The following is a 25,822-nucleotide window of genomic DNA, read 5'->3' on the forward strand; positions in this document are numbered from 1 at the left end:
TGGCAGAAATGGTCAGCTAAGGGATCAAAAAGTTCTGGGCTTGTTTCTTTCCAGAGCACTTGGAAATGTGACAAACCCATTAGCAAGTCTGGGAGAGAATGGAACTAGCAAGGATTGTCAAATATGTACTTCCCTTAAGTCGCTTTTCAGAGATTAGCATACCTAGATCAGACAGTAATTTAGGCTGAAACATTCAGCTGTGAAATCTTTAGGCAGGATTGCTACTTTCTAACCAAAATCCACAATGTCAATATCTAATGTCAGACTGTCAACATCAGTCCGTTCAAAAGCATACCTAACAGGGGCATCTTGTCCCTTGGATGAAAACAAACTTTTGTCACTCTAACTAACCTCATGCTGAGCAGACAGGCATTCTTACACCAGTAGTATAAAGTGGACACTTTTTGTTGCTGTTGTCTCTTAAGGCCTTTACTACTCACATGCTAAAATGTTGATGTATCTGTTTTTGTGCTTGTTGTCGGGGTGATTGGAATGTTCAGCGGTGATGTTCATGTCGGATGTACAACGCTGCACTTCCTGTTAAGAAAACAATTACATTGAAAAAGGCAGATGAGTGCAAAACATTTTGTCTGTCTCATTTTGCAAGCAGCTCATTCAGAACACATTGAAATGGTGGGTGTAATTGATTCTCTTCGCCCATGAGAATTCTTTCAGCATAACACTGCTTAAACATATCCTAGTTCTATTAAGGATATTGCCTGGCTCCCAGTATCTGATATAAGTCCATGGTGATTACAATTCATTGTGGTGCAACCCCCCACCCACCCACCGCTTTCCCATCTATCTAGAGCTCCCTTAATAGCAGCCAGAATGCGACACCAATGTGGTCACAAGCCTTTTGCTAGCCATTTGCCCAAGGCTTAATTGAAATTAGAGCACTTTCAGAAGCAGGAAAAACATAGCCAAAACAGCAACTCTGCTCTTAAATAAAAAAGGGGTCTGAGCAAGTTTTATGCCATATAGCAACTCAGTCATAACTCCCTAGGTCTGGTAGAGGAGTGAGTGCCTACCTAGGAAATACAAAGCAGTACAGTAAGCCCACAACTTATAGGGGGGGTTACATTCTGGGGAATCGCCAAAAATCTGAATAGTCAAAACACATTGGGTGCAATGGCAAGTAGGATTGCAGAAGTCTTTTCCCCCAGTTGCCCGTCCACTTTTTGACCCTTTTTAATTTTTGTAAAAAAATTGTTTGCCAAGTGTGTAAAGCTGAATGCACAAGGTTAAATGCACATAAGCTGCGGAGTGACTGTATTGAAGAAGTACTTGCAGTGTAGAAGAGACTGAATTTACAGTGTTTCACAGGGGCCCAATGTGAACAAGGGTCCCAATGTATCATTAGAGTTAGTCACCAAAATAGACAACAAAGGGTGTAAAGTGAAGTGAATAATGCAAAATAATCAAAGTCAGCACATCAACATAATTAAACCACCTAAATTGTGACAACTCAAATATATATAGCCACAGCAGGTGCAGTAACCTTCTAACAGTTCGACTTCACCTCTAAAGGCGTACTCCTCCATTGTCTCTAGACAGACAGATGCCAACACACACACACACACACACACACACACACACACACACACATTTCATTTCCCCTCTTAAGATTTGAGTGATTTCTTGTTATCACATTCCATTTTGTAGGCACTATCTGTCTTCAATAGTTTTTTGTAACTTTAAATAATAATTAAAATATGTTAACATTTTGATATTAAATAATATCAAATAATATCAAAAAGTGTTAAGTTGGACAACACAGTGATTACACAGTCCTACGTTCCTCTTAGTCAGAAATGTCAATTCTGCCGTTTATTTTAAGTGTCCTAATTACATTTTAAAGATCTTTTCCTAACAATGTAACATTGTTGCTTCTTTCTAGGGCATTTTCTCAATGTATTTAGCTGAATTTTATCCAAAAGCTACTTCGGCAGGGTGCCGTCAGTGCCACCCGTTTCCCCTGTCCTCCCAAGGGTTACAAGATGCCACACTGTTTCATACCCCAGGCTTCACGTGTTAATACAGGAGCATCCTAATAAGGGAAGTCATTAGTACAGCACAGCTGCTGCAATGATGGAGTAGGAGCTAAGTGACAGAGAAAATTATCACGAGAAATGTTAGTGAAACTGCAGATGTAGCCAGAGTGCAGGATTAATACAAAACTGTCATAAAGAAGTGACAAGCCAATTCATTGCCCTCCCTCCTATCTAGCCCCAAAACATTTACATTTTTTGGAAATCCAAAATATCACAAGTCCAAATATAATTAGAGGCACATAGACTCATAAAGCAGTGGCATTTTTTTTAATGGTAAACAAATCCCCATAGTTGTCCAGAAGAAATAAAGAACAAACAAAGAAGCTGAATGGGGTATCAGGTCTAATCCTTACATGGAATAATTGACACTAATGTCACTGATTATGTATTCTAGAACAGTGTTTTCACACCAGTAGTTCAGCAGAGAAAGGATTCAGTGATTTAATCCAAAGGATATTTTTAATTATCAACCATTAATTACTGTGTTGTTTCACTACCCTCCCACTTTTTACATAGTGCTATAAGGTCTACAGATTCTGATGATGATGCAATCATCATCAGAAAGAGCACCATCAAAAGAGCACCATCAAATGTGTGTGACATTTTACAGGCGGAGAAACCAACACTGCCATCCGGATGTTGGACTACAACTCCCATTATCCTCAGAAGCTGGGGTTGATGGGAGTGCTGTTCAACAACATCTGGAGGGCACCACATTGGCTACTCTGCTTTATAGGCTTAAAATGAAAGTCTCCAGTACAATTTAATGACGTTCTATGAAAAAAATAGTGATCCAACTTTATCTTAGCGTGTACTGTAGAAGAAACATGAATGAAGCCAGTGAGGATTCAAACTTGCTGTAAAAAACACACACTAGCATATTAGAAATAGAATTCAGTCCCTGTTATTGAATGACCTACCATAAATTTACATAATGCACATAAATTGGATCAGTTGCCATTACATCTTGAAGGACCTTTCAGGTGGGACTGGTTTCCAAGGTCAGTAACTTTAATTAACCTTACTGATGCTTAGGGTTTATGGTTTTGTCCGCTGTACTGCAGCCTCAGTTCAGTGGCAGATTTATATATATGTGCAGTGTGCACAGAATGGCCCCATGCAGATGAGGACCCTGCAAGTTATCCGTATACATGGTTAACTGAGCAGATACCTCTGAAACAACTACAAAAAGTGAACGGTCATTGTTGAATTCTAGTAGCTTAATTTGTTGCATTTCCCTCATTCTTCGTTTCCCTACTCCTTGATTAAGGTCAGTTGAGGTTTGTTCATTAGAACGACCAGGGCTTAGTCCTATGAAGTTAAATGTCAAGCATTTTTTCTAAAAAAAGTTTTCCTCAGAAGCTCAAAGCTATACATTTTCCTGTCCCATACATCCTTCTACAATCCATTTGTATGTAGAAGGATAAGGGAGACATTTCTGCCAATCTCCCGTTCTTTGGCTAATCAGTTTTCTGCACCACTCAGTCAATCTGAGTCCAAAAGTTTTGCTATGGCTTGGAAGTGCCACCCGCCTGCCTCCAATACAGGCAAAGAGGCCTTTGCTATCAAGCAAGCCGTATCCAGAAGGGTCAGAGGAAAAAGGCAGGAAACTGCGGCAGAACATCAAGGAGTGCAATACTTGACCCATCAAGCATTAGCATACCCACTGAATGTGAAGCTGGAATCGCTGGCTGCCTAACACCAGTGATGACCAGTCCAAGACTGACCATATGAAACAGGAGAGTTCAACACTGATGGTCCCACTGGTTGGTTATCATGGCCCATCAGGATGAGAAGCATGTGGAGAAAACCTCTGCTCAATGTTGCTGAGGGAAAAGAATAAAAATGCCACTCCTGCTTGTTGTGGTTCTGGGCAGGACGTACCAACTCTCCAGTACTACAAACATCTTCCTCAAGTCAAAGAGGTAATTCAGTGGCCAAGAGGTGGTCCCCAATAACCTGGAGATCCTACCCCCCCCATTCCTTACCATACAAAGGAACAGAGGAAAGGAACAGCACAGATCAAGGGAGGGAAGGAGAAAAATACATACACTGACAGGAAAAAGCAACAAGACAGGAGAGGAGGATGCTCAAAACTAAACACTTGTAGTAAAAAGAGGAAAAAGAGTGATTTTGAGAAGAGAAACAGGCTGAAAGCATTAGCCCTCACCGCCAACAGGTAGGGTTGGTCAGGTGAGAGGGCTGAATTCTCCTGCTTAAGAGGAGTCAAAAGGCTTGAGAAGACCCTGCCTGATCCCTCTAGTAGATGTCATACCACTCTAGGAATGCCTTCCATTTGGATCTGGCAAAATTAGGAAAGTAAGGAAAGTTGCTTCTTCACTTTGAACTGCCATTTTATTTATAGATGATTTGGGCCAACACACAATGAGCTTATATCCTAGTTCAGAAGACATGAGTCAGCTGCTAGGTCACATATTAAAATTACATTTGTGAGCTTTCAGGAAATAATCAGGAGAAGAGAACTAGCAAATACCGTATTTTTCGCCCTATAGAACGCACTTTTCCCCCTCCAAAAATGAAGGGGAAATCTGGGTGCATCCTATGGGGCGAATGCAGGCTTTCGCTGAAGCGTGGAGAGTAAGAGGGGTCGGTGCCCACTCGCTCTCCAGGCTTCAGGAAGACATCCGCAGCCTAGGCAGCCTGCTTCCTGGAGCGTCGGGCGCCCTGAAAGCAGAGCGCCCGGCGCTTCGGGAACACATCCGCAGCCTAGGCAACCCTGCGGGAGATCCCACAGGGATGTCTAGGCTGCGGATAGCAGCCTGCTTCTCGGAGCGTCGGGCGCCCTGAAAGCAGAGCGCCCGACGCTTCGGGAACACGTCCGCAGCATGGGCAGCCCTGCGGGAGATCCCCACAGGGCTCCCCACGCTGCGGATAGCAGCCTGCCGCCCGGCGGGCGGGGCGCCCTGAAACAGAGCACCCCGCGCGCTGGACAGACATCCGCAGCGTGGGGAGCCCTGCAGGAGTTCCCCGCAGGGCTCCCCACGCTGCGGATAGCAGCCTGCCGCCCGGCGGGCAGGGCGCCCTGAAGCAGAGCGCCCCGCGCGCCGGACAGACATCCGCAGCGTGGGGAGCCCTGCAGGAGTTCCCCGCAGGGCTCCCCACGCTGCGGATAGCAGCCTGCCGCCCGGCGCGCCCTGAAACAGAGCGCCCCGCGCGCCAGACATCTGCAGCGTGGGGAGCCCTGCAGGAGTTCCCCGCAGGGCTCCCCACGCTGCGGATAGCAGCCTGCCGCCTGGCGGGCGGGGCGCCCTGAAGCAGAGCGCCCCTCGCGCCGGGCAGACATCACCCAGCCCCACAAGCTTGGGGGACAGCAGGGAGGTGCAGCGCCACCATCCCGCTGTTCCCCGACCTGGTTAGGTTTCCCCGACCTGCTTTTGGGGGGGAAATAAAGGAAAACAAATTTTCCTTTATTCCCCCCCAAAAAAACTAGGTGCGTCCTATGGGACGGAGCGTCCTATGGGACGAAAAATACGGTACTCTTGGTTGGCTGGCTTATGTTTAAGTAAGAACTGTATGTTTTAGCTTGCTTTCCTATGTGTTTGTTCTTACATAAGGAGGAAATCCTTATGGTGCTCGATTAGCAACTACAGCTCAGACCCTAAGGAACCAGGTACCCCTTTTATATCTGTCCCGACACAAACATTTTAAGAAGCAGAAACATGCCATGTTTATTTAACTTCCCCCAAATTTAAATAATTGGAATAAATATGACAGAAATCACAACCCAGTGGATTTTGCATTTTGGATTTGAGACTCAAAGGTTTTTTTATATTTTTAAAATTGAAGCTGCACTCCAGGTGGTTTTAAATGTTAGCTGTGCTCTTGCTTAGGTAAAAGCAGGAGTAGTTAACCTGTGACCTCCAGATGATGCTGAACTTCCATCATCCCTGGGCACTGGCCACACTGGCCTGAGCTGATAGAAGTCACAGTTCAGCAACATTTGGAGGACCACAGGCTGAGCCACCCCTGGTTTAAAGCCAATATCTAAGGAGATTACATTTAGTTATCTATTTAGTAATATTTATATACCATTTGATCAGTAAAAATGTCTAAGCAGGTTACATTACCATGTGCTGTGATTACCTTACTAATTCTTAAAAATATATATAAATATTCCCATCATCCCAAATTTCTAACAGTTCAAATGCAGGACCACAGGAGTATAAAGCAACAATGGATTGTTTATTTTAGGATTCTGAAGGGAAAGCTTTCTGGCAGGACTGTACTAGATCATTCTTTTTCCTTATTCAATTTTTTTGTCTCATTGGTTCATATGACATTCTCAGCGTTTAACTTCCCAAAACACTAATTTTGTTTAAAGAAGAACGGTTATGGTTCTTATTATTTTGTCCACTGGAATGTATTGTCGGCAACTCACACTTGGTTTTAATCAACCTTTAGTCACAGTTAAAACTCTTCTGTGTCATTATGGCTAATTTAGCTTTTAATTATATTGTCCGTGCTACCACTGATTGGGATTTAATACATCCAGGTTTAATGACTCATTCATTTTCAGTGTCCCTCTGAAACAAGTTGCTGATTAGTTTTATAAACTTCAAATATTCTTTCGCTAAATTTATGTGTAAAATCCAATTGCTACACGTCTGATAATCCAACATAATGAGCTAGAAATTGCTCCGGAATGGCTGATTGCATAGACATTCTGATATAACTTCAGACAAGTGAACAAGTTACGACCCTGAGAGCAACATCATAATATGGTTTCCCTGTCAATTGAAAAGAACTCAGAGACAAAATAAAAATAAAAATTAAGCAGTAAAATATATACTTGTAAGAACATGCAAATGCTTCCCTCTCCAATTTGTAGCTATGCAACAAGGTTCTGTTTGCTTTCTTGTGCACTGAACTGTAGAAAGGCTATTTGGAAATTTCAGAAACCACTCAATAAATAGATGCAAAGTGCAAGAGTCTCTTCTACAGGCCTCTGTGGCCCAGCAAGACCTAATTCAAACAAAAGCCAAGCTTGTGAAGCTGCAACAAGTTTAATGGCAAAGCAAAGAAAGGGTTGGGGCTAAACTAGGGTGGATTAGCAAAAGTAATCATGCCCAGCCCAGGTGAGAGCTAGCTTCTCATAGGGCTTTATTTTCTGTCTGATACTTAGGGACAATTGTGTTACAAATCCTGGGATGTAAGAATGTGAGAGGTGTGTGAGAGTGCCCTCCCCCATCACTGTTTTTCTTGCCTTCCAACGTGTGGAGGGTGACTGACTGCAGCAGGGAGTTTCTTATATCTATGGGGGCTTCTTGCATGTTTTGGGAAATTGAGGTTTCCAAACGCCCAGGAAGCACCCATGAATACAAAAAGCTCCCTGCTGTAGACAGTTGCCTCTCCTAAGTTGGTAGGCAAAGGAAACCATGCTGGAGGGAGGGCAAAACTGGCACACTTGCCCTTTCTGCTACACACACACACACACACACACACACACACTGCTCTTTTCGAATCTCCCATTCCTGGGTAAGGTGATTGAGAGAGCGGTTGCTGAACAGCTTGGTAAGTTTCTGGATGAAACATCGGCTCTCGATCCATTCCAGTCCGGCTTCCGCGCTGGTCATGGGACCGAGACGGCTCTGGTCGCCCTAACAGATGATCTCCGCAGGCAGCTGGATCGAGGCGGGTCAGGGCTGCTGATTCTTCTAGATCTGTCAGCAGCCTTCGACATGGTCGATCACGAACTCCTAGACCACCGCCTTGCCGACGTGGGGATCCAGGGCACAGTCCTTCAATGGCTGCGCTCGTTTCTCTCTGGTCGGGGACAGAGGGTGGCGCTTGGGGGGGAATTGTCATCGCGCCACTCCTTGGTGTGTGGAGTGCCTCAGGGTGCGATTCTCTCCCCGATGCTTTTTAACATCTTTATGCGCCCCCTCGCCCAGCTTGTTCGGAGTTTTGGGCTGGGTTGCCATCAGTATGCCGATGACACCCAACTCTATCTGTTGATGGATGGCCATCCTGACTCGGCCCCAGACACACTGACCAGATGCCTGGAGGCTGTGGCTGGATGGTTACGTGGGAGCCGGTTGAAGTTAAATCCTTCGAAGACAGAGGTCCTCTGGCTGGGACGGGACGATATGGGATTGAGGGGGCAACTCCCATCTCTTGCGGGGGTGCAGTTAGTGCCAGCACCGTCCGTTAAGAGTTTGGGTGTAATCTTCGATACCTCCCTCTCTATGGAGGCGCAGATTACAGCTATAACAAAGGCGGCATTTTTTCATCTCCGCCAAGCTAAGCAGTTGGCCCCTTATCTCTCTCGCCCTGACCTAGCCACTGTGATCCATGCGACGGTCACCTCCAGACTGGATTATTGTAACTCGCTCTACGTGGGGCTGCCCTTGAGACTGACCCAGAAACTCCAGCGGGTGCAGAATGCCGCGGCGAGACTCCTTATGGGGTCTTCGCTGCGAGACCACATTCATCCGGTGCTATATCAGCTGCACTGGCTCCCGGTGGAGTACAGGATCAGGTTTAAGGTGCTGGTTTTAACCTTTAAAGCCCTATACGGCCTAGGACCCTCGTACCTACGGGACCGCCTCTCCTGGTATGCCCCACAAAGAAACCTATGGTCTGCAAATAAAAACATCCTGAAGGTCCCAGGCCTCAGAGAGGTTAGGCTGGCCTCAACTAGAGCCAGGGCCTTCTCGGCTGCGGCTCCAATCTGGTGGAACGCTCTGTCACAAGAGACTAGGGCCCTGCAGGACCTGACATCTTTCCGCAGGGCCTGCAAGACAAGAGTTGTTCCACCAGGCCTTTGGTCAGGGCGCAGCCTGACTCCCTCCTCTGGCAACCTGCACAGAGTTTTGCTTAATGGTTGCCATCAACTTGATTTTAATTAATTTTTATAATGAAATATTTTTAGAATGTTGGTTTATTTGATTGTTTGATTATTTGATTGTTGTTAGCCGCCCTGAGCCCGGCTTCGGCTGGGGAGGGCGGGATATAAATAAAATTTATTATTATTATTATTATTATTATTATTATTATTATTATTATTATTATTTCCAGAATTTGTAACACCTCCATGGTGTCTGTAGAAAATAAGACAACAATGACTCTACAATGGAAGTAGCAAGTGAGTGCAGTTGGAATAATGTTAGAGCTAAGCAAGCTGGGTTTGGGAGAGGGCGAATGATGAAGATGGGTAAGGGTATTTAATGACATCCACACCTTGTTGGATCAGACTGAAGTCTGTTCAGTCCAGCCTATGTTTTCAGTAGAATACCATCCAGATGCCCTTGTGAAACACAGAGGGATAGATGGGGACAGTCCCCATCCCTTTGTACTCAACACCTCATAATCAGAGGTATACATCGTTTATAGATTCCATTTTAACAAGTTAAAAGTCTTCCATAAACTCATTTTTAAAATGCAGTTGTTTCATCTCTCAGCTTTATCACATTCTTCCCACACTACAATGTGGAGGAGATACTAATGCTAACTTAGATACTAATGCTCCTTGCTAATGTTGCAAGGAGTGCTGAGATAATGTATGTGAAGGATTTTTAATGGGCTGAAGCAGGGGTAGGGCACCTAGTGCCCTCCAAAGGTTACTGTACTGCCACTCTCTCATCCTTGACCTTTGGCTGAGCTGGCTGGGGCTGATGGGAGTTGAAGTTCAACAACATCGAGAGTGCTAGAGGTTTTCCAACCACTTTTCTGAAGCACTATGGGCATGCTTATGAGCAGCATTATCTTTTAGCCACCACTCTTTGGGGATAATCTGGTATTATTTTTTAAAAAGGAATTAGTGAGCCATAAAACTATTGCTCCTGTGGAAGCTATCAAGTGCAGAATTCTTCCACCAGATTTTGTGGACTTACAGCTGTTTTCTTAGCGTCTTTTTTTTTTGGGGGGGGGAGTCATTGAAGATTTTTGAATGTATGTGGGGGGATAGCTGCATTGCTTGGTTTTGGGTCAAATTCCAAGTTGAGGGCTGGATCACAACCCTTGTGCTTCCACAGGCAACAGACAAGGCTAGGGAGATTATATTTACCACTGCTAATCTTTCTAGCAGAAAAGATGCCCAACCCACTAATGAATTTGAGGCAAACAAAATTGTATGGGTTCCAAAATCCAATACATATTATGCTATTATAAACATTCCATGCCAGCACTTTGGGGATTTCCTTGCTTAATCCTCTTTCATGAGACGTGAAGGACAGAACTAAGAACAACCTCCTCCTCCCAATATGCAAGTAAAAGCCTGCTTAAAGTTCCCAAAGGGGAAGATGGGGAGAGGGATCTACATTCGTAGGGTTGAAGAGTCTTCTTACATTTAAACTCCCTAATGGCATGATTGCCCAAATCCTCTACTAGGTTGCCAAAATGCAGGCAGAAAATATTGGAGCTCAGTAATACATAAACAAATAAAGGATAACGTCTAAGTTAGAGAGCAGGAGAAGCAGTGGAGCCCCAAATAAAGACAAATATTCTACCACTACTCTGTTAAGTTTTAAGCTTTTGAGAGTAAATCTAGGACACAGAACATTCTATCGTGCTTTTTCTTCTTCTATCGTGATTTATGAGGAAGAAGGAGACATCTGCCAAAGGATCCCAAGAGGAGACACAAGTTTGCATGATTGTAGAACCATCCATGCCATGTTTTTTTCCTTCCAATTTCCTCCCTTTTTCCTATTTCAGTCCTGAACACCAACCCCTTTCATTTTTGTTTAAGGGGGTTTCCATGTGGGCAACTTATAAAGCACAGATCTACTATAGCCCAGTTCCAGCACACCGTGCCTAAATCAATGTCCCAGAGATGTCATCAGACTTGATGAAGATATGTGAATAGGGGTGGACAGAAAGGTTTATCAGTGGTTCTTGTCATCTGATTTCCAAGGCAATTATTATGGGAGGGCATATACAGACAAGAATTCCATCTAAGGGGGAAAGCACCTAAGCTCATCATGGTGGACTTTAAAAATTAGGCAAGATGTCTTAAGGTTATTTCGCAAAGAGAGTTTGAATGAGAATAGCTCTGTGCTATAATGCATTACCAGGCCTCATCTATTGCTGACAGAACTACTGTTCTGGACTGAGGTAAGGTATCTCTTGTCATGTCCCACATTGTCCTGGCAGAGCCAGCCCAGAATTGGGCAGGACTTCAGAAAAAGTACAGGTATCTGTTGCTGGTCCTAGTTCTCGTGGGGTCAAAGAGAAGTCAGCAGATATGAATAACCATTCCAAGACCACCTTCATGGAAGGTAAAGATAAAGGTAAAGGTACCTCTGCCCGTACGGGCCAGTCGTGTCCGACTCTAGGGTTGCGTGCTCATCTCACTCTAGAGGCCGTGAGCCGGCGCCATCCGAAGACACTTCCGGGTCACGTGGCCAGCGTGACGGAGCTGCAGCTGGTGAGCCAGCACCAGCGCAGCACACGGAAACGCTGTTTACCTTCCCGCTATAAAGCGGTCCCTATTTATCTACTTGCACTTAAGAGTGCTTTCGAACTGCTAGGTGGGCAGGAGCTGGGACCGAACGACGGGAGCTCACCCCGCCGCGGGGATTCGAACCGCCGACCATACGATCGGCAAGTCCTAGGCACTGAGGTTTTACCCACAGCGCCACCCGCGTCCCTTTCATGGAAGGTACTTCACTTAATAAGGTGGCAGGTTTGGAGGAAACAATGCAACCTGACTGATATACTCCCCCCTCCCCCGAGAATAGCTCCAACAAGATCACACCCATGAAGAAAGATGGCAGCATGTCTGAGCAGAAACCCAGAACTGGAGGTGCAGTGCTCATCTGGTAGGATGAAGTCAACTATCCCTGAGAGCCACCCATGAAGTAGGATCCAGATTCCTCACATGTATAATATCAGGGTCTGACATCAGGCCAGGAAAGGGTGGGAGAGAAACACCAGCTATGAAGCTACTCATTTGGGGCTACCCAGCACTGAAGCAACATCTAAGCTTCCTGTATTCTGCTCCTTAATGGACAGACTCCCTACTACCTTGGGCAACCGGATCCCTGACTTTTTATTCACGTCCCCTTGACAACTTGAATATCAAACGAAGGGAAAATTCACAGCTGATTTTCAATTGTGACTGTTCCAAGAGAGGTTACCTTGGTGAGAAGCAATTAGGAATGTGGCAAAGGTATAGAAATCAGATGGTGTCCCATGTCTGTCATGGGGAAGCCTAAAAATAGTGGCCTATGTGAAGGATAGCCAACATTTCCCAGCAGCCCTAGCCAGTACGGCCAATGATCAGGAATGATGGGCGTTGTAGCACAACAACATATGGAGGGCACCACATTGGCTTATGCAAATCCCTTATGGGTTCATTCCACATATACTTTGTGGGAGTGAAGAGATTTTGGCTTTGAAATAGCAGTTTAAAAATTATTATACTTCCTTTAAAAGAGATACCCAACTTCAGAAATCAAAACCAATAGGCAAAACAATATTTACCGGGTAAGTAAGAGGCAACAAGGGCACCCTGAAGCATTCTGAAAGGCTATTTCAGGAATATATCCCTCTGCTGCACAATGCAGACAGAAGCTGCCTCGCTTTTTGTTAATGGCAGCGATTTCAGAGACAGATGAAGCAAAGCCTACTTTAAGTCAGTGCAAGTTTACAGATGTGTAGCTGATTATTTTGAATAATTAAATGGTGTCAAAACCAGCTGTGATGAATAGCACTGGGGTCTCAATTCATAAATAATTGAGGAGACAGCATTGCATTTGATCATTCCCATCAAATTCTGCTCTCCCGAGGATAAATGTTTGTCCTGAATACCATCAACATTGTTAAATGCCTCAATATCCCTGTTCAGTCATCCAGCCAACAGTCAATTTAACTAAATCACTTTTAACACCTCGCACAGCCGCTGTCCTCATGAATACGAAATGCTTATGATTGGCACAATAGGGTTCCCCCCCTTTATTTTGGTTCGGTTTTTGAATTATCAGACAGTGCGCCTCATTGCAAAGGCTATTACCAAAGGGCAGCAATAAGATGCTTGAAAGGGCCGTGCTGAAGAAAACGGCTGCAGCCTTAGCTTTGTTACACTGAGGAAAAGGGTGTTCAGCATCAAAGCAGCCATTTTGTGCCAATTTCTTATTAGTAAATACAGCTGCCTTTTATGACTCAGTCATGACATTTTTAACACTTGGTTGCTAAAGCATGTCATGGCCCCCAAACCATATTTCTCTCCTCTCACCCTGGCGAGATGGCACAACAGCTGCACACTATTTTTGGCTGAGAGGGCTGGGAGAGCCCTCCTTTCTGACAGTACTTTCAAAGCTCCACTGTGATCAGGCTGAAAGGAATGCGGGGAAGCAGAACGGTTAATACTGGCTTTTGGAATAACTGTTTTAGCTTATTAGAGCCTGAGTCTGCCACCATCATTAAGCATGAAACTGTGTTTATGTAAGCCACACGGGTCTGTAAACCCACAGAGTGCCCGCGACTGTGACTTTGTTGCGCACACAGCTGCACAGCTATCAGCATTCCTGTATTTAAACATCTTCTTCCACTGCCATTATTTCTGTTTCAGTCCCTAATACTGAGCTCTCCATTTTACTGTTATCACAGTTTTTATATTTATAAGATTTCTTTCCCAGCCTTCACCATAAGGTCCCAGGACAGGTTGCAACAATATAATAATAAAAACGGGGAAATGAGTTTACAATCACAAAACAAGTTACTCCTTACACTCACTTCAATATGCGGAACTTGCACTTCTACAGGTGCCATGCAATATTAGTTCTGAATTTGCAAAGAGTGTTTCCTTTAGTGTTTCTAAACCATCTTCAAAGACCTGTTGTGCAAATGGAAGTCCTAGCACAGGGCTGACAGGGCCCATTAGGCGAATCCCACCCAAACGAGTCTGTGGGCACTGCAGTCACATTCTCTTTCCTCCTTGCTTGTCTACTAGGAGGCTAGCAGTTGCAAGGTTCAAGAAATCCCACCGAACATCCCACATATAACCGTTCATTACAGACTTCAGGCTGCTTTGTCTTCCATTCTGCCTCTTTCCCAATCAGCAGATGCTCACAGGCATTAGGACTTCTTCAACCCTTCTATTCAGAGGATCACTTGAGTGCAGTTGGACCTTCGCTCTTCCAAGGCTGCTTGAGACATTTAAATTAAACACCACAGAGAAACTTCCAGCGCTTAAGGCTGTAAACACGTACCTCAAAGTCTTCTGAGAATCCATGCTGGTTGTTGGCATACAGTTCACTGATATGCTTAACGAACTGTTTGACAGGAATAGCTTCCATGTCATCTGAAAAATAAAAAAGATATTCAGCTCTACAATTAATATTTTCTAACAATAACAATTGTCCTATAAAGTTAGTCAATAACATCTCTACCTAGATGCTAACAAGCAGTGTGCGAAGATGGTTTCACGTGCCTTCACAGCTGAAACTGGCCCCACTGATGTTGGTGCAAACTTAATGCTCAATTTTTGTATTATCACTTTCATCCAGCACTAAGTGACCACCATGTTGCTGCTGTTTAGTCAAGTTTTCATTTAATTGATCCTACTGACCAGAAATGATTGCTTTATTTCCATTTTATAAATAAAGAACATCCATGAATGCACGGGAAACAAAGTGACCCTGGGCAGGTTGCTGATGGACAGACTATAGGCAACTCCCCATTTATTGTGTCTGGTGGATTTTTTGTTTTTTAAAGGATTTCCAAAGGGTTAGATAGAGGGGTTTTGCAGGCTTTTTCAATGGTGTTCCCACTATACGCAATTTCACTTAAACGTGCAGTGCCTTGGAACATAACCCCCATATAAATGGGGAGTTGAACTGAATTGAGCTCCAGGAATATATTTGTAGTGGATGGGCTTAACTGCAGAATAGCTGAGAAATCACAGCATATTTATTACCTTTGCTGTGTGCCTGATCACAGATAATGCAAATTATGAGTAGGGCAAATTACCTTGCTTTGGCTCTATGTCATAGGTATTTTTACACACACATTTATGTATGTATTTGGTCTAGCTTAACACTTTGCAATATGAAAATATAGTGACAAACAATAAAGAGGGCTCTGAATTCTAAACTATTATTGTTATCAGTTCTACTACCTCTGACTTCTGCTATTGTGATACATGGAACAGCCAAAAAGGTTTGCCCATGGAAACATTTTGGTTGACTGTGTTCTGTGGTTGTATTAAGGCTAAGTCAACAATTTATAGATGGGTATGATCCATGCAAAATGTACATTTATGCTTCGTTTTGCCTGGCCCGCACTTCATGGTAACTTCTTGAATTTTCTCTAGGTATGCTAATAAAATACCGTTGCAAAATCCAGGGAATTTTTGAGGTTAAACCTGACAGCAAGTCTCTCCCTCTAGTACAGTGTTTATTACAATATCATAGTAAGGTGAGTACAGTCGTACCCTGGCTGCCTAACGCCTTGGGAGTTGAATGTTCCGGCTCCTGAATGATTGAAAACCAGAAGTGAGTGTTCTGGTTTTCGAACGTTCTTTTGGAAGCCGAACATCCGACGGGGCTTCCAATTGGCTGCAGGAGCTTCCTGCAGCCAATTAGAAGCTGTGCTTTGGAAGCTGAACGTTTCGGAAGCCAAACGGACTTCCGGAACGGATTCTGTTCAATTTCTGAGGTACGACTGTATGCTTAGCAGAAGAATTAACTCTCATCCACAGGTAGGTTGTAATAATATATTTTCCAATGCAACTAATGTCTCTGAAAGTGAATGAATTCCTGTGCTACTTTCATGAGAAGTTAAATTTCTGACACAGTGAATAATCCCCCCCAAAAAAAATTCCTGAGATCAGTTACAGTATTGAGTCCCAATCTACAGCCAAAACCAGTAACACGTCCCTTTCCATGTACCCTTGTTTTAGCATATCTAACTCTAAATTACAGTTTTGCAATGTATCTAATTAATGAGATAAACTATATATGTTAAAACAAGGAGGATGACTGGCTCTCGCAGTATGCCATTTATATTCTGTCTGCTTAGACTACAGAGTTGTGACCCTTCCTTGGGGGAATGAGCACATAATAATCTTTTGCACTTGATATAGAGCATGCAGGAATACCAAGAAAAACTTGCTTAACCAAAGGCTTTAAAACTATTGGAATGGGAATAAATCCAACTTTGAAGAGTCCAGCAACTATCTCTACTTTGGGACATTTAAGACACTTGCCATATGTTTTGGTATATCAGTGAAAAGGATGAACTAAAGTCAAAGGTAGACTACAACCTCTATTTAATGAAACAATGAATCAATCAAGTCATCACCTGGTGACAAATTATATGGATCTTCTGTGTCTGAAAGGTATTCAATCACTGTTGAGTTTCCCTGATTGAGCATTTCTTCTTCCTGTTCTTCTTGCTCTCTTCCTCCCTCTTTCCCATCCCCACCTTGGTCTATCCTATCTTGCTCTATCTCTTCTTCACTTCCCTCTTCTTTAAATGCACAGCAAATAACATCTCCATATAGGTATTTTGTTCTGAAGTTTCCCATTCTTTCTGGTTAAATTGTCCAGCAGAGAAAAAGTTAATACTTGCAGAGGAAGCTACGTAGCATCATGATGGGAAGATCCCACCTCCACTTCCATCTTTACCAAGCTGTCAGTGGACCAAAGAGCACAGCATGGCAGGAGCTAAATTTTTCAGTGTTTGAAAGCTTTCACTTTGAAACAAGCCGATCTCTTAAGAGTTTTTGTGATTCAGTGCTGATACGAGTAACTCAGATAACCTTCAGGTCAACTCCACAATGCCCAGAATTAAAGATCCTGATATTTCAAATGGACTGGGGGGCAGCGGGGCAGAATGACTTATTCTGAATTACAGAAGGTCCAGCTGAGGCAAACATACTGCCAATTCATATTCATTTTATCTTTTTTTCCTTGCCTCAAAAAGCCAGAGATTAAAGTAATTTGAGGCACTGTGATTCATCAGTTTAGGACTCTCTGCACAACTATTCCATACAGTCTGCAAATATCAGGAGCATTCTTTTGAAGGAAAATATATAGTCAGCCAGAAGTAGAGTTTGAAAGTTCTACATTCCAAAAATGCAGTCATTGTTTGAAAATTCCACTGCATTCTTTGCTCATGCACTCTAAATGCCTCCTCAAATAAAATCTGCTAATGCATATGAGGAACATGCTTCTTTCAGGTACTTCTTATCTAGTGGCTACTGATAAGCTTCTTTTCCATTTCAGGAAAATTTACTTCAGAGACCATACCTCTTTTAGTCTACTGAAGAGATTAATGAAATCCTATAAAGGCTAATTAGGAAACCTAACAGTTGCTCAGTGCATAGTCCCATTTGGGCAATTAGCTTTCTCCTTGCCTAAAACCGGGCAGCATTCATTAGTGTCACAGTGGAAAAAACCTTCTTGTCCCAACATTCAATAAATGGGAGGATATATTTTGTGTTAATAACCATTGTTCATACTTTTTATTTTATTTATTTTGATTCTTCTTCATTCTGTCTCAGAGGCTTATACGTCCTTATGTCATGTCAGTATGGATAAATAAGTATTTTAAAAATTAAGAAGGCTCTCTTGTTTCAATAGATCTAAATTACTTACCGATATGTTAAAGACTAGCCTGTCTCTCCTCATCTACACATGGGAAAACATTCTGCAGTGTTAAAAATCAAGGCTTTACATAGCCTTCCAGCAAGCAGCTTTGCTTGCTAGTCTTGAGCAATCCTATATTCACTTACCTGGGGAGTAAGTCCCATTGAACCCAAAGGGACTTTCTTCTGAGTACACATATATAGGATTATATTATAATTGTACATTTGTCCCAGTCTCTAGGTATGTTCAGGCATTTGCCTGAACATGCAAAACAGAATCTCTGGATTGGGCCATGCAGACAAGCTCTGCCTCTCCTATCCTTGTATATGTTGTCTCACCTGATGAGTTCCCAGCTTCCCCCATTTTGAGAGGGTAAGATTTGCAGGGGGCCTATATTCCTTTTTGAGTGTAAACAGAACCCTCCATGGAAGACCCCCAATAAAACCTTAATCACAGGTGGAATATATTATAATGCAATCACCATGTGGATTATATGAGCAGACATCTTGGGTTACTTTCTTACCCACATTAAGGCTACATTAAAGTGCTCAGTTTAATTGACCCAGGACCACAATACCTCATCTCCCCATATAAACCGACCTGGACTCTGTATTCATCATCTGAGGCCCTTCTTTGTGTGCCTCCTTCACATGAGGTCCAGAGGGTGACAACACGAGAATGAGCCTTTTCTGAACAGTAGCTCTCGTTTGTGGAATGCTCTCCCCATGGAGATTCATCTGGCACCTTCATTATATATCTTTAGGTGCCAGGCAAAAGCTTTCCTCTTTCACCAGGCCTTTGTCTGATAATATTCTACAGCCTTTTAAATGTGTGTGGGAGGGGGGCTATTGTTTTGTTGTTTCAGCTTTAACAAATTAGTTGTGCTTTTATATTGCCTTTTAATCTTATGAACATCCCTGAAATCTTTTGATGAACAGCCGTATATATATCTTACTTTAAAAATAAAATAAACAAAAATAGATAAGGACACTTGTGTTTAGTAAATATGTGCAATGCAAAGAAGATGGTTTACAACAGTGTTTACTTTTACCACACACACACACACACAATCCATTCAGTGTCATTTTATTTTGCCCTTGCCTTTTGTAAAGAAGGCTAAGCTAAAAGATGGGAACCACAAGTGACTCTCACATTCCCTTTCCATATGTATAGGTCTTGTGATGCGCATTCTCTGCTGCATCTGGGCAATGTTTAAAGTGTCCCTTCTGCACAACTTGCTACCAGATCCTTTTCACTGGAGATACCAATGGTTGCAAACCGAGGGCCCCAGGGCCAAAGCATGTGCTCTACCAAAGAGCTATGGGAAGGGGTGGAGTGGGCTAAGAAAAGACAGAAGCTTGGAGGATCAGGGATACAGCATGTTAAAAGATGTTAAGTGGATGATTTAAGAGGCTATTCTAGTGTCAAGGGAAAGTGATAGTTTACGGATTTGCTGGTGATGCAAAAAAGACATAAACAACAATGCCATTTGAGCAGTGTATGAGAGACTGGATCTTACTAAAAATCATGCATGCAATGTCAACTGAAACTGCTGTGGACACTTTGCAGAAAGTGTAAGTCCTGTTCAGAGTAGGCACACTGAAATTAATAAGCATGACTAACGTAGGCCCACAATTTCAACTGGTCAACTCTGAGTAAATCATAGTTGCTTACAACCCCAAGTGCTTGCTTTGGACTAATCTGAGGCTGTGCAATCCAGTGTACACAATCGGGAGTAAGTTCCACTGAACTCAAGTTCCATTGGCTACAACCATCTTATGTTATAATCACAGCACATTGTACAGTGTAACTGATGTTTGAACAGTGGTGGATCTACTGTCATGGATGCTTTAGCTGAGATTCCTGCATTGCAGGGAATTGGACAAGATTACCCTTGGGATCTCTTCCAACTCTACTATCATATGATTCTACTACTTTTCAGACAGGCTATAAGCCTGCAATTACTTATGCGTGCCTGTATCCATAATGCCTAACTGATGCATTATGGGAGCTTTCATGAATCCTTTATTCCATTCCAAACACCCAAATTTAGCCAATCTCAGTAAAGGGACAGACCACTGCCCTTATGAATGTTCTTTATTTTATTCATTTTACAAGATTATAACAACACACTGCAGAGTGTGCAGACAGTGTATTCCCATAACTAACCTTTGAACAACATTGAACCTACTGGTTGAGAGAAAGACTATGTTGTTATTGGCTGGAAGCCAGCAAACTGTGAAATGAATTTAAATTGCACCGAATTTAAGTAGGATGAGCACATGTAGCTGTGTACTGGATTGCAGTCAATGTACTGAGTCTATTCTAGAGAAAGCGAGTTATGCCTAAATCCCATTGTAAAACAATGAGATTTCAGCACATAATTTAATATTTTAAGTGCCATTAAGAGCCCTCACTGGTCCCGATCCAGAGTTCTGCATGAGCAGTAATTGACTCTTAGGCAGACAAAAAAGAAAGAAAGAAAAGAGACCATGTGCTTGTGACTGAGTGAGTATTAATGACACCATTTCAATCAAGGTGTAATCTAATATAGCATCATGCCAAGAGCAACTATTAAGGGATGTGTCAGTTACAAATATTATGCACATTGAATGAAATATGAATTTATAAACCACATGCACACATCCGCCTTTAAATAATAAATGAAAGTGACATTCAGTCCACCTCCTTTAAGTCTGCAAGGAAGAAATGAGAGTCATTCCTGAATAACCCAAATGAGAACTATTTACATTCACTGGGGAGAATGTTGTGTCTTGCAAAAAGTACCCGATATGAAAAGGCACTGGGTACATGTTGGCCTCCTCCTCCTTAGCAATGAACATGGTGACATACACTGATAATGGAAACATCAGAGTACTGGTTTGCAAACTTAAGGGAAAGTGGAAATTTCTTGACTCATGCTAAGTCAGAGGTTCAGCAGCTGTTGAGTCCCCCTTCCCAATATGACTCAAACTGTTGTTGAAAAGAAGTGGGGAAAAGAAGGCAAGCCAATATCAAATGGAAGAAATTGGGTTAATATTTCTCATACATTCTGAACATGGCCCTCCTTCCAGGCCAATCACTCTGCTATTTGCTCCACAAATTAGAAAATTCTGCATGCAGGGGCAGAATGGGACATCTCTTCATAAGCATTTTGGAGGAAAAACAGCATATTGATTCACTCTCAGATGCAATGGTTACCCTTGATCCATATGGGGCTGAAGCTGGGAGATGTACATTAATGACAACACCGGCAATATATATATATTTCTCTTTTTAATGCAAGTTTTATGATTCTCTGGTCAACTTTCATTTGGTGGCGAGGGCTGATAGGCACCAGACAAGATCCACACACACACAACCTATGACTACAGATTAGTGATAAAGAGTTCCATGAAAAGATCACTAGGAGGCAGCCAAAATGAACTGTGCTAAGAAACAGAAAATGAAGCAATGGCAAGTGTGTGTGTGTCTGGAACAGAATGGGCTAGCATATTTAATAATGTTTAATAAGTCTGCCATCCAGGCGCAGTTGCTCTCCCCCTAAGGGCATGATCCCAGATGAGACCAATGCTTTTTGATTTATATTAAGTGGGTAATAGCTGTAGGGGCAACTGAGCTAATGATCCTGTCGGTGTTCTGTGGTTCTCTAGACTGCTCGGTAGAGTTAATTATGAATTGTAATGAGAACTCTGGGCTTCAGGACAGAATGGGCATAGATTAGTACATGCCTATATGCTATTCAGTTTCATGGTCGAAAATGAAGTAAATTTCTTCCGTGGAAAGCTAGGTATCTAATAATGCTGCAGTTGCAGAACAGCAAAATTCTATTATACCATCAATCATTAGCACCGTGTGTTTTGGAGCTGTCAAGCACCTTTAAAGCTGTCACAGAATGTGTTTTTGTTGTTTTAAAAAAGCAATACAGAGGAGTTTCACATTTTTAGATATTCATGGTCAAAACTGCTTCCATTGTGATCGTATGACTGAAACTGAGAATGAAAATTGGTCTACCCAGCCCGGTTAAATAGATGTGCAGATCCACAGGGACATATTTAACTATCCATTTATAACTACTGCCTGGGGTATCACTAGCAAATAAAGATTACTTTAAGGAACTGGCGTTTGTTAAAATGTCATTTATACTTTACTTCCAGAATCAATACAGCTTGGGAGATTTTCTCATGCTCCCTGGCTGTTTCTAAAGGGGAAGAAAAAGTTCAGAAGAGGTATCATTTTATCAACCATATGAGTGAATCAAAAGGAAGAATTTTCCATTTAACCTTTAAAGGTTTTTCAGCAAAAACGGCTGTATAAGGAGTTATAACTGACAGGCAGGTGTGAAACAGCACTTAGCAGATTGCTCTGGGGAATGGAATTTGAAGCCTTTTCTGGTGTGGCAGGGAAGTGCGGAAAGGGCATCAGGAAGAGGTTAATTGGACCCATTCAAACAGACTAAGAACGGGTTCCCCCCACTTTTAGAATTATTTCTACATTTATGCACACCTTTAGTTCTACTCAGGCATCTGGTTTCTATGGGTACTGAATGCATGATGGGACCAGCAGGAACACGAGGGGCTAGAGCTGTCCCACCTTGATGACATCATGCGTGTCGGCCATGACCCCAGCTGACTTGCCAACAGACTCACAATCTGCTTCTATTTGCATAGGGTTTATAGGAAAGGGAAGTAAACCTTGTTAAACTTTGTTCACTCAGGGTTCCCCATCCCCATGAAGGATACCCAATGCAAGGGGTAGTCAATGTGGTACCTTCTAGATGTTGTTGGACTACCAAGTCCCCAGCCAGTATGGCCAATGGTCAGGGAGTTATAGTTCAACAACATCTATGGGACATCTCGCTGGTGACACCTGTCTTATGAGCACAAAAAGAGCCCTCTTCAGACTGATGACAACTGGGCATTGGCTGGGGTTATGCAGCTGGTACGTGCCTTGCTAGCCCACCTGGGCCCTTCACACACTGTGACCACCGGCCCTGAATGCTTGAATTGAGCTTTTGAGTTCCCAGCATTAAGGCGCAATATTGTCATGGTATCATATACCTAAAACTCAACAGCTATGTACAAGAAACTGCAAAAGTTCCACAAAGGTTGCTGCTTCAGAATGCATGCAAAAAGGTGCTCTTACTTCCATAGTTAGACCTTGGTCATAGTTAGACCTATCACCACTAAAAAAGAGGCATAATATTTCCTATTACACAGAATAATGCAGAAAATTTCATCTTTGTTTTTATGTTACATTTGTAATATGGCTTTCCACCTTCAGAGGAAAAACAGTATTTTAATAATATCTAAAAGTATTTAGGTTAAACTACTATTCCACTGTCTATCATTCTATTCTAGGTTCCGGTTTGGCACTCCTGGAACAATTCAATAGTACTGATGAAAAGCAACTATTTTCTCATTTTCTTTTTGGACTTATGGGCACACTCCCACTTTTTAGAAAATCAAAAATCTTCCCTCTAGTGTGAAAACACACTGAGAATATTCATTCAAATCAAGAGCCACTATAACCCTCCGCCTTTTTTTTAATAGAAAAGACGAAAACTTTATCCTGGATCTCAAAGCCCCACTTCTGCAGACCAATGCTTGAAGATCTGGGGAGCCCATTTGAACATTTTAGCTATTTCACACATTATTTTGATTAATCAAACTAAAATTGGGCTTGGTTTCAACCACATACATTAGTTGGAAGGTTGTAATGATATGGATGCTTCCTCTTTGTCCGCAAGAAGAAAACAGCTATTGATGTATAAGTGGGACCTCCAGTCCCTTTCCCCTCCCACCCGTTTCCCATTTTGCTCACAACAGTCAAGCAGCATTATGTGACCACTGAGTATGTTTGGGGTCCCTCCTCCTAGATTCCCCTCCCCCAAGTTTCTTGTCCTTAAGACAACTTAGTATTAAAAGTGTATTAAGAACTTATATTAGAGTGAAGCTCCAATAGAAGGAGCTTTTGCCTCCACCTTTTAGAGAGACTAATAAATGATCTACACCAGAGATCAGGAACATGTCTATCTCCAAATATTGCTAGACTGCACCTCCCACCATCCCTGACCATTGGCCATGCTGTGAGAGCTGAAGGCCAACAACATCTAGAGGGCGACCCTGATATACATGTTCAACCAAAAGAGGTTTTCTTCTATTGTTTAAGACAAAAGGTGGGGGTTTGGTTGTTGTTGTTTTTAATGTTCCCTCTTATTTATCTGATTAAAACCAACAACATGTATCTGTAGTAATGAAAAACCACATGAGGTAAAAAACTAGACAAGAACTTTTCTCTTGCTCAGCTCTGAAATTCTTTATTTTACAACTCCACTTAAACTTCATAGCTATTCTCCTGAATACTTTGCACCTCCTGCAATGGTGTGGGGACATATCACAGAACTAATGGAATTAGTAGCATTTGGGGGTGAGGCATTCTATATGGTCAAATAATACAATTTTGCTTACACATTTTTTTTGTTTTTAAAAGCTTTTAGACAAACCTTAAGGAGGATTTTAATGGCAAAGTTTTGGTTATATGAAGGACTTCTGGTTTGTAGCATTGTGCACACTGGTATTAGGGAAAAATCATCACAGCATGCAGAGTTGTACACATTTCTGACATGATTTGCTGCTAATTGGATAAGAGTATGTGAACAAAAGCTCTGTCAGAATGGGTTATCCACAGCCCTTTTCTGAAGACAATCCCATAAAGCAGATCCAAACCCAATTTGGAATTCAGCTAATGGGATCAAACCTTGGAAAAGTGACATAGAAAGCATTCCAAGTGAATTTCCTATGTATTTGCATGTTTGCTCAAGAGATCCTAAAAAAAAAATCACCACATGAGCACCAGAGGTTTGTCAGACAAGGTAATCACACTTCTGACAAAAGCCTCAAGGCCATACAAAGAACTCCAATGTTATCTTATCTATATTGTACACAATATTGTTGGATAGCAATATTTAACTTATACGTATGCCTTGCAAAGAATCTCAGTCTAAAACAGTTATTCGTTACATGGCTTTCAAAATATCTGGAAGGGGGGGATAAGTGCAGTGCACAATTCTCAGTGGTAGAGCATCTGAATCATAGAATCACAGAATTGTAGAGTTGGAAGGAACCCAAGGGTCATCTAGTCCAACCCCCTGCAATAGGGGAATCTCAACTAAAGCATCCATGGCAGATGGCTATCTACCCTCTGCTTAAAAACCTCCAAAGAAGGAGAGTCCACCGCCTTTTTACGGATTCCAACTTCCTATGTTCCCAATAACTGAAAGATAACTGTAACGCTCAAACCAGCGGCCAACCAGCAGCCAACCCACTACCTCAGGAAAAACCGTGACAATTCCAACATGCCTTTGAAAAAAGCTTTGAGTTTTCATTGCTCTAAGGCAAGAGTAGGGAAACTTTCACCCGCCAGTTGTTGCTGGACTACAAACCCCATCATCCCTGACTATTGATCCTACTGGCTGGGAAGGATGGGAGTTGTAGTTCACAACATCTGGACAGTGCCAAAATAGCTACCTGTGTTTCAAGGCATAAAGAGCTGTGTACAACAGACAATATGCAAATCTTCACATCTGTCTGGCTTTGGCTCACAAATTTCTGCTGAGAACCATTCCATATATAATTACTTCAAGGCACTTGACAGATTGTAAAATAGTAGGCATGTGCTTTGATATTTTTAATTAACCAGTAAATAAGCATTAGGACCAAGTCTGCAGCTACTCTAACAGCAATCTTCTCTTTACTGAGAAGTAAATCCCACTGCTTACTTTCCAGTAAGTGTATTTAGGACTGTATTTAGGACTAAACTGGTACAACTTTGCCTCAAGCAAAACCTATGCATCTTATTTGGCCACTTACATTTAAATTAAGAGTTTTCCTATAAAACAGTACTGCGTAGGTGGGATCTCCCCCTGCCCTCGAAAGGTCACAGGCAGCCTGGCAAGCAAAAGTCTTCATTACGGAGACCTGGCAACTGGAGGTCCACTTGCACTGCAATCCAACATTACCTGGGAGTAAGTCTCAGTGAATGTCAGGATTTCTGTGTAGACATTCATAAGATTGTCCTGCACAGCTGGAGGCCAGAGAAGGTGCAGACTACGAACATCAGTGAACAAGAAGGATGGAGTAAGTGATTAATGGCAAAAGGGCAGAGCCAGAAAAGTAGAAGACACAACATGGGGACTCCCCACTATGATACCATCAG

The 25,822-nt window shown here is 42.6% G+C and overlaps 1 protein-coding gene and 1 long non-coding RNA gene across 8 annotated transcripts in view; one reads left to right on the forward strand and one right to left on the reverse strand.

Annotated features, from left to right (window-relative positions):
• Nucleotides 1–12,717, forward strand: part of LOC128408512 (uncharacterized) — a 61,758-nt gene extending 49,041 nt beyond the window's left edge. The window contains exon 4 of the long non-coding RNA XR_008329115.1: nucleotides 11,753–12,717. This is a non-coding gene — a long non-coding RNA (uncharacterized LOC128408512). The remainder of the gene's footprint in view (nucleotides 1–11,752) is intronic.
• The window catches only part of PTPRG (protein tyrosine phosphatase receptor type G), a 537,375-nt gene that overhangs the window by 22,513 nt on the left and 489,040 nt on the right, over nucleotides 1–25,822 (reverse strand). For all 7 annotated transcript variants that reach the window (XM_053378352.1, XM_053378351.1, XM_053378348.1 and 4 more), the window contains 2 exons: nucleotides 14,225–14,316; nucleotides 441–537 (listed from right to left, as the gene is read on the reverse strand). In XM_053378352.1, coding sequence (XP_053234327.1) covers nucleotides 441–537; nucleotides 14,225–14,316 — 189 coding nt within the window. The remainder of the gene's footprint in view (nucleotides 1–440; nucleotides 538–14,224; nucleotides 14,317–25,822) is intronic.

Source organism: Podarcis raffonei, chromosome 2, assembly GCF_027172205.1.
Source record: "Podarcis raffonei isolate rPodRaf1 chromosome 2, rPodRaf1.pri, whole genome shotgun sequence".
Lineage (NCBI taxonomy): Eukaryota > Metazoa > Chordata > Lepidosauria > Squamata > Lacertidae > Podarcis > Podarcis raffonei.